The sequence below is a fragment of the Mytilus trossulus genome, chromosome 11 (assembly GCF_036588685.1).
Source record: "Mytilus trossulus isolate FHL-02 chromosome 11, PNRI_Mtr1.1.1.hap1, whole genome shotgun sequence".
NCBI lineage: Eukaryota > Metazoa > Mollusca > Bivalvia > Mytilida > Mytilidae > Mytilus > Mytilus trossulus.
In genome coordinates, this window is record NC_086383.1 from 40,960,003 (window position 1) to 40,977,226 (window position 17,224).

Here is a 17,224-nt window from a genome sequence, read left to right on the forward strand (position 1 = left end):
AATAGATGTTATTTTTCCTTAATTTACATTTGTAAAGAACAACTTATACATATGTATACATGAGAAAACAAATAATGTGTATAATTTCCCTTAAACAAATAAGAAACAGAAAAAAAATTATGTACCAAATGCAATAACTGACAAATCACTGAACAAAATAAGTTGAACAAAATATGACCACACTAAAAATATGCACATTTGAATATATTTTTTACATCTCTTCATCTTAGTATGGCTTGATTACGTATAATATAAACAGAATAGTGATACAGCAGTTTAACTGCTTTGACCACCTGGCCACTGAGGACCCTAAAGTAAAATAACTACTACATATATTCAAACACTTCTAAAAATATTCATAAAAATCTTAAACATGTTAAAATACATCACTATGAGTTATGGTTGACTTAATTTCATGAACAGTAGTTTTGTCGAGGCTGCAACATTTGTTGCAAAAGCAAGACATAGCGATCCTAAATTCTGTCGGCAGCAGCAGCAGGTCACAAATATTCACTCTGTGATTAAAGTTTTTGAAATTCTAATAACTTTCTTAAACTACTGGTACTCTGAATTTGTACCAAACTTAGACAGAAGCTGTTTTATGATTATAAAAAAGTATCCAGAAGTAAATTTTGTAAAAAAAAATCCTGTATTTTACTTATAAATGGAGACTTAGCCTTTCTGCCAGTTAACATTACACTCACTCTGTGGTCAAAGTTTTTAAATTTGAATAACTTTCTTTTAATATCCTGGATTTTTACCAAACTTGGACAGAATAAAATTGAGAAAGGAAATGGGGAATGTGTCTAAGCGACAACAACCCAACCATAGAGCAGACAACAGCCAAAGGCCACCAATGGGTCTTCAATATAGCAAGAAGCTCCTGCACCTGTAGGCGTCCTTCAGCTGGCCCCTTAAGAAGCTGGTTTATGATCATAAGAAAGTAAATTATTTTGTAAAAATAAAATCCTGTTTATCTGTTTATTACTTATAAATGGACTTAGTTTTTCTGTCAGTTAACATTACATTCACTCTGTGGTTAAAGTTTATTTCTGATCAAAAGCTAGTGGTAAAAATATTCATGTTTTTCTGTTTATTGCTTATAAATGGACTTAATTTTTCTTCCAGTAGTCTGCATTTAAAGTTTATATAAAATCTATTAGATTCATAAACCATTCTGGAATTTTACCAAATTTAGACAGAATCTTCTTATAATCAAAAGATAGTATCAAGAGGAAAATTTAAAAAAAAAATTCCCTATTTATTGTTGAGCCTGCAACTAACATCAAAAGAAGGCAAAACACTGGGTTTTGGGAACTCTTTCAAATTTCAACATTTAGTCAAACTAAAATATGGTCTAGTTGAATTAAAATGTGGTCTAGTCAAATTTAAATGTGAAGCCTAGTCAAATTAAAATGTGAAGCCTAGTCGAATTAAAACGTGGTCTAGTCAAAATAAAATGTCGTCTAGTCAAATTTAATTGTGAAGCCTAGTCAAATTAAAATGTGGTCTAGTCAAATTTAAATGTGAAGCCTAGTCAAATTAAAATGTGGTCTAGTCAAAATAAAATGTTGTCTAGTCAAATTTAATTGTGAAGCCTAGTCAAATTAAAATGTGGTCTAGTCAAATTATAACTATTTATTAATCAAAGTAGAATTAAGTCTTAATAATTAAGAATGTTTTCCTATTGTCATATTTAAAAAAAAAATCAAAAATGTGTAAATACATAATTTGAAGAAATGTACAAAAAATCTCATAATATCACCAAAACAAATACATCACATAATAGCTTAAAATAATACATTGACCAAAAAAATATATCATTGGCAGTGTTGTACATCATACATTTCATTTATTTGTAAAAAATTAACATCACTTTTTTCTAATTTTGCCAAAAAAATGTTGAACAACAATTTTGTTGGTATAAAACCACCAAGAAGTTTGATTTAGAAAAGACATACAACCAAATTATCATACCACATTAAAATAATACACACATTGAAAAATGATATCAATAAACAATTAAATGTAATATTTATGTTTTCAAACAAAAACATCACTTTTTATTCTTGGATTACTGACTTTCTTGGTTTCCTTTTTGACATGAACCAATTGAAAAGTAACATTTTTTTGCATATTTGATAGATTTTTCATAAATAGGCTTAAATTAGAGCATTTTTAAAGACTATATCAGTTAAAATCTTTTATATAAACTAATTGAAACAATTGAAATATACACTTTTAAGTGTTTAAAAAGTGTCCAAAATCTTTCGTTAGATGAACCTGAAATTTGAGGCCAATATCAACCCTTACCGTATTCCTTTCCTTTAAATTTGTCACTTAATTTGTAAAAAAAACCAAAATCAAATGTCTAGGAAAAACACTATTTTTTGCAATCCTTGAAAGACAGTAGCCACAAATAAAAATGCATCAACAGTATAAATTGTCATTAACTCTACCTGACCATGAGGAATGTAAAAGAATGTCATTATAATGAGTACATATACCAAAAAAAAAGATTTATATCTTTTATTGCTAAAATGAAATCACAGATTTATTTTAAGTGCTGCCTTTGAGGCTAAATGATTTTTATAAATTAAGGCAAAAACACAAAAGAGATCACCACAGCTGTGCTGTCAGAAGAAACAGTAAATAAAAATGTTTTTCATCAAAAAACAAAATTTCTGTTACATAATTTAAACTATGTGCCTCTACAGCACAATACTACATTAAAACACACACTTTAGACTTGTTTTTCTTCAAATATTTATTTTCCTCTTCTACCACTGTGATTTTTTTCTTTAATTTGCTAATTTCTTCTTCTTTGATCTCTGTCATTTGTTTCTTTAATTTGCTCATTTCTTCTTCTTTCTTTTCTTGTATTTGTTTCTTTTCCTTTTCCTTTTCGCTAAGAATTTTGTTTCTTTCAAGATCTAAACTTCTAACATTTTCTTCCTGCTGTTTTTGTAATTCTTGATGGTGAATCTGCAAATTAACCAAAACCATTTCATAAATAAACACATGCTTTTCTAACAACATGCAGGTAAACAAAAAAATAGCAATACCAAAAAAAACTAGGGATAAGCATTTGTCAACTTAGGAAAAGGAGAAATCGTGTATACTTTTGGGACTTGTAATTTTTTGGACAAAGCATAATTTTACACTAAATGAAAATTTGTTTTGATACCATTAACTTTAAAAAGCCTTAAGAAAAATTTTAAAACAATTTTCAAGGACAATGGACATATGATTGACAAAAACCTGTAGCATTGGTAATCTGCATTTAAGATATGAAGCATCCAGGTCTTCTACCAATTGAAATATAAAGCTTTGTACAAATAGTTTATGGTGCCACTTGATAGTAAACCTATTTCTCTCATACTGGGACATTCGTCACAGGCGAGACAAAAAATGAGCAAGTGCAGAGGTGTAATCTTAATTAGATTTACTTAATTATAAGAGCGGTGACCCCCATTTTTCTTTTTGAAAATCTTTTACTTGTATAATGATAAGCCATCTGTAAAAGTCTCATAAAATTTTAATTACTTTTTAACAGTTTTTGAGAACTTCAACTTGTTAATGATAAAGCTATGAAAAGTCAAGAGAGAATATTTTCCCGCCAAAATTTCGATGGCTCATATCTCGAAAACAAGCACGGTGACCTATAATATATTTTTTTGCTCTTTGCATTCTTTTATTAATTCTCTATCAATATACACTAGTGTTTTGAAAAATTAAGTACTTTGAAACTGAGAAGCGAATTCCCTTAAACTATTCCTTTGTATAAAGGTAACACAGCATTACCTGTTTACACCAATCCTGTATGTATGAAGGATCAAGAACCTCAACACTTCCATCACGTCGCATATATACTTTACCATCAGCTTGATACAGCTGTGTCAAGTTGTCAACCTTTTCAACTGTAATCTGCAGCACTTTGAAATTATCTGTAAAAAAGGTTGCAAAATAATGGGCTTGAATAGACAGATTCTTAATATAATTACTTTTATTGTGTACAATGTAAATGTTGTCGATCCATATAGTATTATAGTTAAATAGAACGGACGGTATGCTTCTAACAAAATTTTCAGTTACATATATAAAATTAAACATTCTACATTTTCCCAATACAATGTACTGTGGATTCATTTATTTTCCTGTGTACCAACTTTTTAAAGTTCAAACAAAAACTGTATTTCAGATATCTTATCTTGTTGTTTCGCCAAACTCTGCATACTTTTATAAAAAAAAAAGGTATTTACTATTTTGTTTTCTATCTTTAGGACAATTTATTTCTGAATGACCAAATGCTCAGCTTCTTCAATTGTTTCTTTTTATAGCATAAAAACAAAAGAGATATGTGCAACCAATCATAAATTATCATAAATTATTATTATATATTATAACCAAGTTATGATTGCATCCCTTAGTGTAAAAGAAAATTATAAGTGGCACATGTATTCATATTTATATTTTTCATAATTCAGTTCATTCATCATGATATTTTTCTTTATCCTACAACAAGAAATTTAGAATGAATCATCTAAAACATATTCTAAATAATTTCTGTGAAACATTTCAATAAATTTTGACTGTGTTCAACTTGCAAATTCCTAGACTAGAGTGTTCTGTAAAATACTTTTGTACCTACTTTTCAAAGTGCCATCTTTCATGTAAACAGGAACAAAATCCACATGATATTTCTGTGGAAAAAGAGCTGGTTTAAATGTCTTAACAGTTTCGTCAATCCTGAGACGTATTTTGTCTTCTGTTGGTTGATCACATTCTATTCCTTTTACTTCACCTGAAAAACAGATTGAATATTGACTATCTGTTCTGTATTTAAATATATGTATCAAACCTTCATTGATATTGATATTTAACAGAATTACAATATATGATTTGAAAGAGTTGTATCGGATCGATACCAGTTCCCTCCATATCAATTTTACAATATTTTTTCCATGGGAAAATGCAGTTGAAAACTTATTAGTTTAAATTATGCAATAATCATGATAATGTTATGGCAGACCAAAAAATATGCAAGAGCACATATACATGTGCATGTATAGGACTTTGATTGGTTTCAGATCTTCAAGACTTAGTATAAATAAAAGATGAATTTTAGTCTGTTTTGTAAGGTTCTTATCTCATCTCAAATTTCACAGCCAAAAACAGTTTCAGATTTTGTATAGATATTTTTTCAACCCAAAATTAGTTAACAGGTATTGACATTCATTTGCATAAGGTCGAATTCTATCCAACACAGCTCATATACTTAACTGTAACAGATTGTCATTGCAACTCCTCTAAAGCAACACAACAGAATTTCATGAAACTTTGTAGATCTATAAAAAGGACATACATGTACTATGTAGATGTGCATATATCAACAAGAAATCTTCATGTCAAAAAGAACAATTAGAAGGCCTTTTGAAAAGTTTTGGTTACAATATACATTATATATATATAAATATATGACATGACTGAATAATAGCCAATGATAAATCTTAGGGGGCAATGGATTATATGCTTATGATACAGTACACTACAAAATATATATACCACTGTCTTTCACACCAATGAATAATGTTCCTTTCTGTGAACTGTTAAGAAACCCACATAAATACTTTGAAACATGCTGCTTTAAAGTCAAGGTCAGTTCACCACCTCCAAGTTTGAATTCCTTATCTCTTGTTTCATTTCCAAGCAACTGATCCTCATAATATTTTGTAATTGCATTTCCTCCATTGTCATGATTATCAATAGCTGATTTTAAAACCCCTCCTCCACTTACTGAATTTCCATGAATATGCTGTGCAGATACATTAATTTGCTGTATATGTTGTGATGGTGTATCTGGCAGTTTAGTTTTCATATCAGAACTTTTGAATTTTTCTATTTTTTCTTGTTTTGATTTAGGTTTAATGCCAGCTTTTTCATCAACTACAGGCTTTTTGACACCAACTTTAATAATCTGATAATTAGGATCAACCAGATGTGAAAAATCAAAGCCTACACGAGATTGACTTTCCCTTGAATCAAGCATATAAATTGTCTTGTCCCGATCAATTTTTGAATTTAGATGAATGAATGCAAATTTTGCTCTATTTTTCTTTCCTCCTTTCACTTCGATATTATGTAAATTCAGACTTATTTTCAAATGATGTTTTAACAGTTCAAACAAATAGTTTTTCAGTTCATCCTTTGAGGCATCTTTTTTCAAGTTACCAATAAATACAGCATTCTCATCTTTTTTCGACTGGTCACCCATTTTATGTCTTTGGTTATGTTGTTGTCCTTTTACTCTTTGTAGATCATATATCCTGTAATAAGAGTTCTTTCCTGAGATAATCTAAAGAAAATTAACAGACAAAATAATAAAGGGTTATAACAATCTTTTCCATTTGGTTAAAATTCTCAGACTTTCTGTCTTTTGATCATAATATTGATAATTCTCTTAAAGTTTTATAAGAAGTTATGGGGATATTTAGGTGCAATTAGTAAAAATATATGTTTGCAATGCCACCAACAACTTATAATAGCTAGTCCCAAGTTAATAATCTTCTCAGTGGTATATCTATAAAAATGTAACTTAGGTTTTTTAATTTTACATGTTGTCTTGTTGATGAAAGATTTATGGTGAACTCTGTTAGGGAGGACATCAAAAGTTCAATGAAGGATAAAAAATTAATTCACATAGTTTTTTCACTCTGACTGCTGGTAACTTTTTTTATGAAAACAATGTCTTTTCTGAGGTTTATTCTCCACACAAATCAGTTGAATCTTAGTATCTCTTTCCATTTGCCAAGTTTTGGAAAGTTAGAAGAAGAACAAAGTTAGGGATTATGTAATTCGGGAAAAGTTTAAATGCTTTGAACTTTGAATCCAACTACACAATGTAACCAAGAGCCATATTAGAAAAGAAACCTTAAACCCTAAACATGCTAAAAGGGATATGTTTAAGGCAAAATTATTAATAACCAGGAATTCTCTACAAACTTGCTGACCTGATCTATCACTATCACAATTATGGGTCACTGCATTCAATTGACATCATTTGAAATTTACAAATATTGCAGTAATTATTATATTAGCTGTAAATACATGTAATGTTCATCATGGCAAATCTTCTGTTTTTCTCTATAAGGTCTTAAATTCTTTCACAGCTCTGTATTGCTGTCACATCTAATTTTTTCCATTCATCTATTTGATAAATCTGATTCAATTTCCTGTCATGTTGTGTTCAATATCATCTTGTTGCAGTAAAATCAATCTATAAAATACAGTAAAAACAAGCGGTTAAACCCCGGTTTATATTACCATGATTACTTCTTTTTTTCTTTTTAAAAGTTATTGAACATGCTGAACAAAAAAAAGTGATGCATCAATATTTCACACACTGTTTAAAAAAAAAAATTGAGAGAAGACTTAGGAGCAAGTTTTATTTTTGGACACTTACGCATGAGGGATACAAGGTAGTGTTCTTCAATTGTTAAATGTAACATCATTATATATCCAGCCCTGAAAGTTTTACTTATCTAAGACTACATATATAGACATGATAGAAACTGCAGGAACAAAAAAAAATGCCCATCATAATCCAAAAAAGATTTTATCTTTCAGAAATGCTAAATAAATGTAACTTTTATATATCTAGAGGATGCCAGGTATTAAAATTTTCAAAACTGCACAGGTAATTCTGTACAGAGAGTAGATTTTGAGGTGAAAATACGGCCATATTTCATGTGTATTTGTCCATTTGTTATGGTGAACCTTTTCATGCTTTTCATGTTTGTACTGGAAAATGCCTCCCTTATCCAAAGAACCCCTCGAAGACTGCGAGGGTACAGTGGCATGCATGTACACTCCATATCGGGATTAATGGAGATGTGTCACTAAGTATAAAATCTATTACTGGGTCAATATATTAAACATTGTTAGATATACTGTTCCTAGATCTAGAGTAAATTTATCTATTTTGTTTAGTACATGCAGAAGAAATTGAGTCAGATAACATGAGCTTCTTTTTCATTTTCTCAAAGTTCTGTAAAAATGTATGTAAAGTTTATATTTTAATTTACACATGTATCTGTAATTAAATATGATTGTTTCCTATCTATTAAAACAAACACGTTTGTGTTCAACCTGTCATAAACTGTCATAACAAACAAAATCCTGAAAATACTTCTTAGCTTCAATCTGCTAATCAAAAATAAAATAAAAAGTTGTAGCAACAACGAATCTGGTAACCGAAATTGTTCCTAAGGACAAATAGGTACAATACAATACAGGGACCCAGATTTTGAGGTTATGCTAAAATACATACCAAAGTACTGACTACGGCTTTTAAATATGTAAAGATACACAGACCTTGATTGATTGTAAGTCTTTACTTACTATATTCTACAGACTTTGAACAGATTTAAATAAACTGAAACAGAAAAATTGTGGTTAATTGTAGCAGATAAGAAAAGATACGAAATACATTTCACATAGTCACTCCTTGAAATTGTGGATAAGCTCATTTCATGTTATTTGTTTTATTCCTAATCAAAGGGCTTATAAAGAGCATATAAATCAGCACAAATCACAAAGTTCATACAATATCCATACAAACAATATATGCAATCTAAAATACATACTGATTGTTGATAGATTCTTAATAACAAACTGACTATAAGCCATGATTTAGAACAAATAAAAAAACATGATTTATATACAGATGTATACCGTATACATCTGTATATAAATCATGTTTTTTTATTTGTCATGGCATGACGAGAGAGATCCAGAATAACTATATTTTTTCTTTATCTCTTGTCTTAACGAAAAAGCTGGCAGTGTTTGGCTTCCCCCCTGTTTAACAGTTATTTCAGTTTATGTTAAATTTAATTGATACTATCAGCTAGATGTCATCAAGGAATGTATATTTAAATATACAATTCCTTGATGCCATAGACCTGGGACATGGCCTGAATTCCTGTTTTCTTCCTAATTCTTTTATTCGTTTATATTGTGTAGATCTTCGTTAATCAACTGCGCTATTTATTTTTCAGGAGTATACAAACAGCATTTTTAAAAACTTCTGTTATTGTACCATCAGCTATACTATCGATACCCTATAGATGAATCAACAGATTGTAAGCAAGGATTATTGACGATACCACCAAACAAACTATATCGATACCCTTGTAAGCAAGGATTATTGACGATACCATCAAACCAACTATCGATACCCTAGTAGAGGAGTCAACAGATTGTAAGCAAGGATTATTGACGATACCATCAAACAAACTATCGATATCCTTGTAAGCAAGGATTATTGACGATACCACCAAACAAACTATCGATATCCTTGTAAGCAAGGATTATTGACGATACCACCAAACAAACTATCGATACCCTTGTAATCAAGGATTATTGACGATACCATCAAACAAACTCAGTATCGATACCCTAGTAGAGGAATCAACAGATTGTAAGCAAGGATTATTGACGATACCATCAAACAAACTATCGATAGCCTAGTAGAAGATTTTGAAATGAACGCAGAACTAAATTGTTGTACCTAGTCCCTTTTAATAACATCTGCAGGAATACCTACCACCTTTTGTTTTTTAGTAAAGATAAAGATCAATCATCAACTATGTCACTTTGCCTTACTTTACACCTGGCTACAAATACAAATCAAAGCATACAGCTAGCTATAAAACAATATTTATTCAGATAAATCAACATTAAACGATATTTTACAAATGTATGGCAAGCCGTTCTCGTCAAAACTATGTTTAAACCATTTTTCAGAAAATTTGCACACTGAGAATTAAAAAAAAACAAATGAGATTAAAAAACTTAAAAACACACACTGAGAATTAAAAATTACACATTGAGATTTCATAAAGACGCACTGAGATTACCAAAAAAAAAAAAAACACACACACTGAATATTAAAAATTACACACTGAATATTATTAATATTACATCATTTTCTATCTTCAGTGAACCGTGAAACTGGCCGGGTCAAAAATATTATTTGGCATTTAAAATAATAAGATCATATCACAGGGAACATGTGTAACAGGTTTCAAGTTGACTGGACATCAACTTCGTCAAAAACTACCTTAACCAAAAAATTTAATCAACTGAGATATTAACCTGAAACTCGCACTATCATTTTCAGTGGACCGTGAAATCGGTGTCAAAAATATAATCTGGCATTCAAATTAAAAAGATCATATCATCAGGAACATGTGTTATAATTTTCAAGTTTATTGGAATTCAACTTCATTCAAAACTACCTCATTGACCAAAAACTTCAACCTGGAGTGGGACAGACGTACGGACGACGGACGAACAAACCCTGGTTAAGGTGGTATGGGAGTCTAAAATAAAAATGATAGAATTTGTTCATACTTTGCCAAAACGTAGTATCTATTGATACATGTTGAAAAATATGATAAAAATTATAGGTCACCGCGCATTTTCTCAAGCTACAGGACGGGACAAAATGACACATTTTGTATGAGGGTTTGGATGGGGTTAAATGATTAGAGAATAATGCCCTTAAAAAATGAAGATTAGAGAATAATGGGCAAAAAAAAATAAAGATTAGAGAAATTCGTGGTCTAAAAATATAACGAATATTGAATAATTATTAAAAGAAAACGCTAAAAATTAACTGTTAACAGAATTTTCCCTTCTTAAAATTTAAAGAAAATTATCAAAATTATCATAGTAAAAATATGATAAAAGTGAAAACAAACTTGGTAAACCTTTTTTGGGTTTTGTGATAACAGACTATAGGATTCAGTCAATGTGAACTGGTTTCCGATACTTCTACTCGGACTTTTAATTCAGTGGTGGATCTAGAAGGGGGCGTAGAGGGCGTACTCGGATTTAAAAAAATAAAATAAATGATTAATCAGACTTCGTGAACATGGTGAACTTTGCCATTTCCCGTGTTCTTCTATTTAATTTTTATACGACAATTCTTGACTTATAAAGATATTTACTGATTATTAAAGTTATGTGATTCGATATGGTGGAGTTGACCTGCAGTGCGTCGAATAAAACGTCTCTCAGTCATTTTGAAATTCAAATTACAGTAACACATTGCGTAGGCTGAGGATGACAATCATGACACCTTCAAAGCGACACAGGATTTAGCAAGAACATATTGACTTCTATTTCACTATTCCACCAAACAGAAAGTAATGCTCTATAGACTATTACACTCTCATGAAAAAAAAAGTTCCACGCCAATAGTATCTAACTACGGAAACATGTTTAATCCCAAACGCCCCAGCCTATCTTAAAATAATATAGCTGAATAATGATCCTCAGTTAGTATAAGCTCTACAAAATGTATATAGATTTACAGTCGTTAGTACAAACCATTTGATTTGAGGAGACAGTCTAAGATATTTGAGAGAGAAAAAAAATAACTCTGATTTTTGCCTTAAACAAAAATTCTAGGCGCAAAACAAAAATCTTGTCCACTTTTTTGCTATGAGAAACGAAAATTCCCAACAGAATTATTTAACATTATGAATCACATAAAAACATGATGAATAAAAGCGGGCATATTTTTTGTGGCAGGTGTTTTCGTGTCTGACTGGAATATCTGTTTCGCCAGAGACATATATACACACATGTGTATATGTCTCTGGTTTCGCCGAACTGATATATATGGAATACTTTATTCAAGACCAGCCTGCAACCTGCCTGTTGGGTGTGGCCTTTATGTCTTCATTTGTCGGCCAGCATTCATAAATTCGTTGTTATTTCAGACTCATTCTTAGCCTTTGATTGATTTGGAACCCTTTACTTCCCTTAATGTTGTTGGGTGAAACATTTGGATAAAAATTACTTGTTTGTCTTTTTTAACTCGTGTTGGTCGTATTTCAAATTCAATCGTATAGACCAGCATATATCTTGTTAACAACAAGAACTCTGTGAGGTTATTCTTACTTAACTTACAACAAACGTGCGAGAATTTTCCATGCCTATGTTTTACTGACAAATCACACATTTAATGTATCAGTACATTTAGCTCTTGGATCCAAACTATCATTTAATGATAGAAATTAATAGGGAGATACAGCATCTAAAATGTTTAACCCTTACACCTTACCAACAACTACAAAATATGCATGACCCACGCCAGGAACCGTTTAAAAAGTGTATATTTCACTTATTTAATGTTTTTAGTCCTAAAAAGGGACAAAAAATTTATTTTTACCTTGCTCCACTCGGCGACCTTTACAAACTACAGGCCCTCTTTCAAAAAACCTGAATCTGCCCCTGTTTATAGCTGACTATGCGGTTGGCTTTTGCTCTTAGTTGAATGCCGTACAGTGTCGACCTACAGTTGTTAATTTCTGTGTCATTTGGTCTCTTTGAAGAGTTGTCTCATTGGCAATTACACCACATCTTCTTATATGTAGTCAAAATCACGGGAAAGAACTGATGAGAACTTGGACTTGTTACTTCAAGGAACTAGCACTTTAATCATGCAGAACAATACACATCAACACTCATTGTTGAGAAACAAATGAAAGCCTTGCTGTTGTTTGGAAATCACCGTTCTCATTCATTTAAAAGAATGTTTTTTACTCTTTTTTTTAAAGATTAAAGAAAACTGGGGGAAAAACTAGGTAATAATGCGGAAAAAAATCACTTTTAAAGAATAGACTTATTTTTTGAAGATTAGAGAAAAAAGGGGTGAAAATTAAATGTTTACAGAATAACAGACCCCCCATTCAGACCCTCTTGTATGGATTATACAGGAAAAAACACCATTTTGTGATTAGAAACCAAACAAAATGATAGAATTGTTAAACACTTCAGGAAAAGATAGCTTTCAGACACTGCTTTGAGAATATCAAAAGAAAAGATAGGGTCACCATACGTTTTTTTGCGGCTAAAATACAAAATAGGAAAAATTCCATGTAGAGTCCTTCAGAAAATGCACGGTTTTAGAGTAATCTCCTCTTAAAAAAATTTAAAACAACCAAAAATAATTAACATTTGCAAAAAAATAATTTTTATAAGTTATATTCTTATAAATTGGTTCTTATAAATGAATTCACATTAAATATCTGCATTCCTGCATTAAATTTTGCTATCTTGATGGAAAATCTGGACCTTTCGTTCTCTGTTTTTTACAAGATGGAAGAAGACACCCATACCACCTTAAAGGTATAAAGTACTATGTATATTGACAGTTTTAGTCATAATCAACAATTCGAAATAAAATTAAATATCGCTTTGATACACGTACCACGCTAAAATTAGCGGAAATTTGCAATCATCCTCGGTGAAGAATCCCCAATTTGTAACTTCCCCAAAATTTCCAACCGGAAGTGGACTTTCACTGACAGTTCCACGTCAGTTTTGACATATTTTTTTCAGATAATAGCCGTTTAGGCTTTTAATTCAGGCGTTTAAAAATGGAGAACTTGTACCACCAAACCAATAGACAAATCCAAGAAGTCCAAGCTTCTCTCGGAAACTTAGAAAGAGCAAGAGGCGAAGATGCAAATGCTCTTGAGCATCACACAAATGGAAAAATTGATGTGATTATCAAAAACTGTGAAAGACTTGATGTTTTAGTAAACAAAGAACAACCAACAAGACGGGCTAATGCTAAACTAAGAGTGGACCAATTAAAATATGATTGTCAACATTTACAGGCGGCTTTACGTCAGATACAACACAGAAGGTATATCATTACTTATATTTATTAATAAACGACAAATGTTTTCATTTGTCATGACGTACTACACTAATCTACATCATACAGGATCCATCAGCACATTGATGACTATACATCAGCGCATTGCAAACAGACACTTATTAAAATATAATAACTATTATATATGAGTGCAATAATTCAAAAATAAAAATAATATACATCATATATATGAATACATGTACACCTTATCACTATTTGGAGAAATGTTCCTCTTGAACCTATCATTTGTGCCAGTTGAATTTTTGACGTCATATAAACACTTTTCCATTGGTACAACATATTTTCTATCATTGTCTATTTTGATGACAAAATTGTACTGGAAATTTTACAATTTCCAGTATTACTGTAATGGCTGACAAAAAGTGATAAGATGTATTGGTACTACTGTATGCATGATTTTTTCAAAAGAAATTCTGATTTCACAATGCATTCTAAAATGCTTAAAAGCATGAAAAGCCCACAGGTGCTTGAGGACAGGATCCTGCATGAACCCCATATAGTACCTCCCCCTTATTATCATAAATCTCAGATTTTTCGATATATATCACTTATTTGTACCATATATATACTAATATACCATATTTATACTCTAAATATGCATGTTTACTATCAACGTGAATCTCGACTATAGAGCGAAGTGAAAGGTTGCCAACTTCTCTCTATAGTCGAGATTCAAGCTGAATGTCCTATTAAATGGCAAAATCAAAGCTCAAACACATTAAAATACAAAAAATACGAAATATTTTATTAAAGAAAGCTCAATTATGAACATAATCATTAAACAAATGGATAACAACTGTCATAATACTGAAAATTAGCTCAGTCTGATCTGTTGAAAATACAAGTGAAACCTCTATCATAAGGCTTATATACCTCTCTTCAACATCCCTCCTTTATTTATATGTGATTATATTACAAAAAATATTCTGAATATACAAAATGTATGTAAAGTAATAGTTCCCTATAAACATGATAAATAAATTAAGAGAAAGGACCAAATTTTTATGTTGCCATATGATTATTTTTATTTTCAGATATCAAAGAGATGATGAAGAAAGACAAAGGGAAGCCTTACTGACGCGGAGTTTCACAACCAATGACCAAGGTGATACATCAATCGCAATGGATGCTGGACTACAACATCATACTAAACTTAGAGATTCTCATCGAGGCATGGACAATCTTCTAGATCATGGACAAAGTGTGTTAGAAAATTTACGTGAACAGAGAATGACTTTGAAAGGTGCACACAAACGTATTTTAGACATTGCAAACAAACTTGGCCTTACAAACACAGTCATGAGACTTATAGAAAAGAGAACTTATCAAGATAAATTTATTTTATTTGGTGGAATGATAGTGTCATTAGTTATAATGTTTTTGTTATGGAAGTATTTTACATAGATTTTAGGAACATTTTTATTTTAGGCTTATTGGTGGGTTTTTTTCATCAGCCAAATTGCCAGAAACAAGACAGATTTAGTATTATGTATAAGTCAGTTGAAAGAAATTCATGCCTATAAGGTTATCATTTACATTTTACACATGAGAAGGTCTGACCAATGATTGAAGCTTACATTTTTTGTTTGTTTGTTCAACTCTTATTAGATTCATTAATTGTCCAAGCCTCATTTTTCTTAAGAAAACACTCCTAATTCATTATAAAAGAAATACATGATGTATGTTGAGTTCAGATAGAATTGCTGTACAAAGATAAGCACATACATGTACTTGTACTTTTCTCTAGTTATAAAATGTACTGAAAAAAACAACAACTGGTAAACGATATACAAGGTAACTTAAACTTACTGTTGGACTTGCCTTCGAAAATCCTAACATGGTGAAATATCTGTGAAAATGTGTATATTTATTTTCAACATGGGAGATAATTAATATTGGACATGGGAGATAATCTGAACAGTCTCTTACATTTTGTGTGGATGTCACTTGTGTATGATGAAGTATATGCCTGCCTCATATGAAAATTAATATATATTTATGACTTTTATGTTTTATCTCGGAAAATAAATGAAGAATCATTTGTATCACAGTACATGTACACACAAGATAGACACTGTTTGTTATGGTGAATTTCTTAGTAAATGCTGGTCATTCTCTCAAAAAAATGTATCTGATTCACACCCAAATATCTCAAAATGTATTTCTGTATTTCTGTATGATTTTTTAGTTTTATGTTACAAATGTATAGAGATGGAAATGAAATGGGTGCAAATTGCACTCACTAGAAAAATGATTCATTACATGTAAATAATAAAAATTGTTAAGTTTCAAGTTTAGTCACTCAATTTATATATTGTAACTCGTAACTTTTTGATGAATTAATCATGTAGAAAAAAATGTTTTACAAATGTACAATTTTAAAAAGAAAGAAAGATAACTCCTACTCTCCAAATCAAAATATACAATTTGCCTGAATGTGTTCCAAAGCTTTTTTAAATACAATAAAATGTACAATTCAATGTTAAAAGTTTACATTGTAATATGAAAGCAATCTTATTCTCTAAAGGACTTTGTATATTTATTACATATACATTATACAAGTACATGTAGAGTATTTCCTGTTATCCATTAATTTGATGTGTTTGAGCTTTTGATTTTGTTATTTGATAAGGAACATTTTGAATTTAATTTTCTGTGGAGTTCTGTATTTTTGTTACTTTATCTTTTAGGTGGTACCTAACAGTACAGGGAGATAACTCTGTAAAATCAGCTAATTATTGAAATTTTCATATTTTTGTCAAAGGGTCAAAGTAAATACTTTGTCAAAATTTTATGAAAATTAAACGAGCCAAATTAATTTTAGTGAAGGTGTTGGGTACCACCTTTAGTCCCTTTAATTGCCTTTACTACATAATTGAAAGTTATTGAAAAATGTTTACTTCATTAGAACACAATAATTAGAAAATCATAATTTACTATTGATAGGAAAAAGTAGGCAACACAATTGTACTAGAAGTTTTGTGTGTCATGGTGCAATATTTTTTTTTTATCTCAGAATACATATTTAATTGTGTGAAGACTCAATTCCAGTAAGTTCACACTTTTAAAAGTGTATCCTACATTCCAAATATACATGTTTCATTCATGCCATGTTTAAAACAGCATTATATTTAATAAATGTTCAATATTGTTTCATTATGATTTTTATTTCTGATAGAAATTTGTAGATTTAAGGTTCTGAAGAAGAGTGGGAATTTCTTTTCCATATTCTCATAGAAAAGCAAGAGCACAAAAATGAGATATTGTCAAAAACATGAGTTATAAAGACTGCTCACTTCACTTTGTGATAGAGAACAGCAATACAATTGTTGTTCCTTTGCTTTTTTATGCTGTTTATGTACTGTTTGTGTCATAGATGGATATTCAATATTCTTTCTTAAAGAATTATAGATAGATTAAGATAATCTGTTTATTTCTTTTGGCATTTTCCTTAGGTCAGGAGCC

The 17,224-nt window shown here is 30.4% G+C and overlaps 2 protein-coding genes across 3 annotated transcripts; one reads left to right on the forward strand and one right to left on the reverse strand.

The window, feature by feature from the left end:
• Positions 1-647: 647 nt before the first annotated feature.
• On the reverse strand, positions 648-8,259 carry LOC134691105 (schlafen-like protein 1). Of its 2 annotated transcripts, XM_063551347.1 has the most exons (6): positions 8,149-8,259; positions 7,011-7,276; positions 5,566-6,326; positions 4,652-4,804; positions 3,805-3,947; positions 648-2,985 (listed from the first exon to the last, which is right to left on the reverse strand). In XM_063551347.1, exons 3-6 carry the CDS (start codon positions 6,272-6,274, stop codon positions 2,725-2,727), a joined length of 1,266 nt encoding a protein of 421 aa, XP_063407417.1. In that variant the 5' UTR covers positions 6,275-6,326; positions 7,011-7,276; positions 8,149-8,259; the 3' UTR covers positions 648-2,724. The 2 variants fall into 2 exon arrangements, with proteins under 2 accessions (XP_063407417.1, XP_063407418.1); XM_063551348.1 differs by lacking the exons at positions 7,011-7,276; positions 8,149-8,259 and having other exon boundaries at positions 5,566-6,631.
• Positions 8,260-13,338: 5,079 nt separating this feature from the next.
• LOC134691106 (Golgi SNAP receptor complex member 2-like) lies at positions 13,339-16,915 on the forward strand. The gene is made up of 2 exons (XM_063551349.1): positions 13,339-13,726; positions 14,794-16,915. The coding sequence occupies exons 1-2, from the start codon at positions 13,455-13,457 to the stop codon at positions 15,161-15,163; spliced, it is 642 nt and encodes a 213-aa protein (XP_063407419.1). The 5' UTR covers positions 13,339-13,454; the 3' UTR covers positions 15,164-16,915.
• The last annotated feature ends 309 nt before the right edge of the window (positions 16,916-17,224 follow it).

Excerpts from the sequence above, each read along its gene's own strand:
- LOC134691106 (XM_063551349.1), top strand. The coding sequence starts at position 13,455 with ATGGAGAACTTGTACCACCAAACCAATAGACAAATCCAAGAAGTCCAA. Across the intron at positions 13,727-14,793 it reads CGTCAGATACAACACAGAAG|ATATCAAAGAGATGATGAAG; the intron begins GTATATCATTAC and ends TTTTATTTTCAG.
- LOC134691105 (XM_063551347.1), bottom strand. The coding sequence starts at position 6,274 with ATGGGTGACCAGTCGAAAAAAGATGAGAATGCTGTATTTATTGGTAAC. Across the intron at positions 4,805-5,565 it reads CATTGGTGTGAAAGACAGTG|GTGAAGTAAAAGGAATAGAA; the intron begins GTATATATATTT and ends TCTGTTTTTCAG. Across the intron at positions 3,948-4,651 it reads GAAAGATGGCACTTTGAAAA|ATAATTTCAAAGTGCTGCAG; the intron begins GTAGGTACAAAA and ends CCTTTTTTACAG.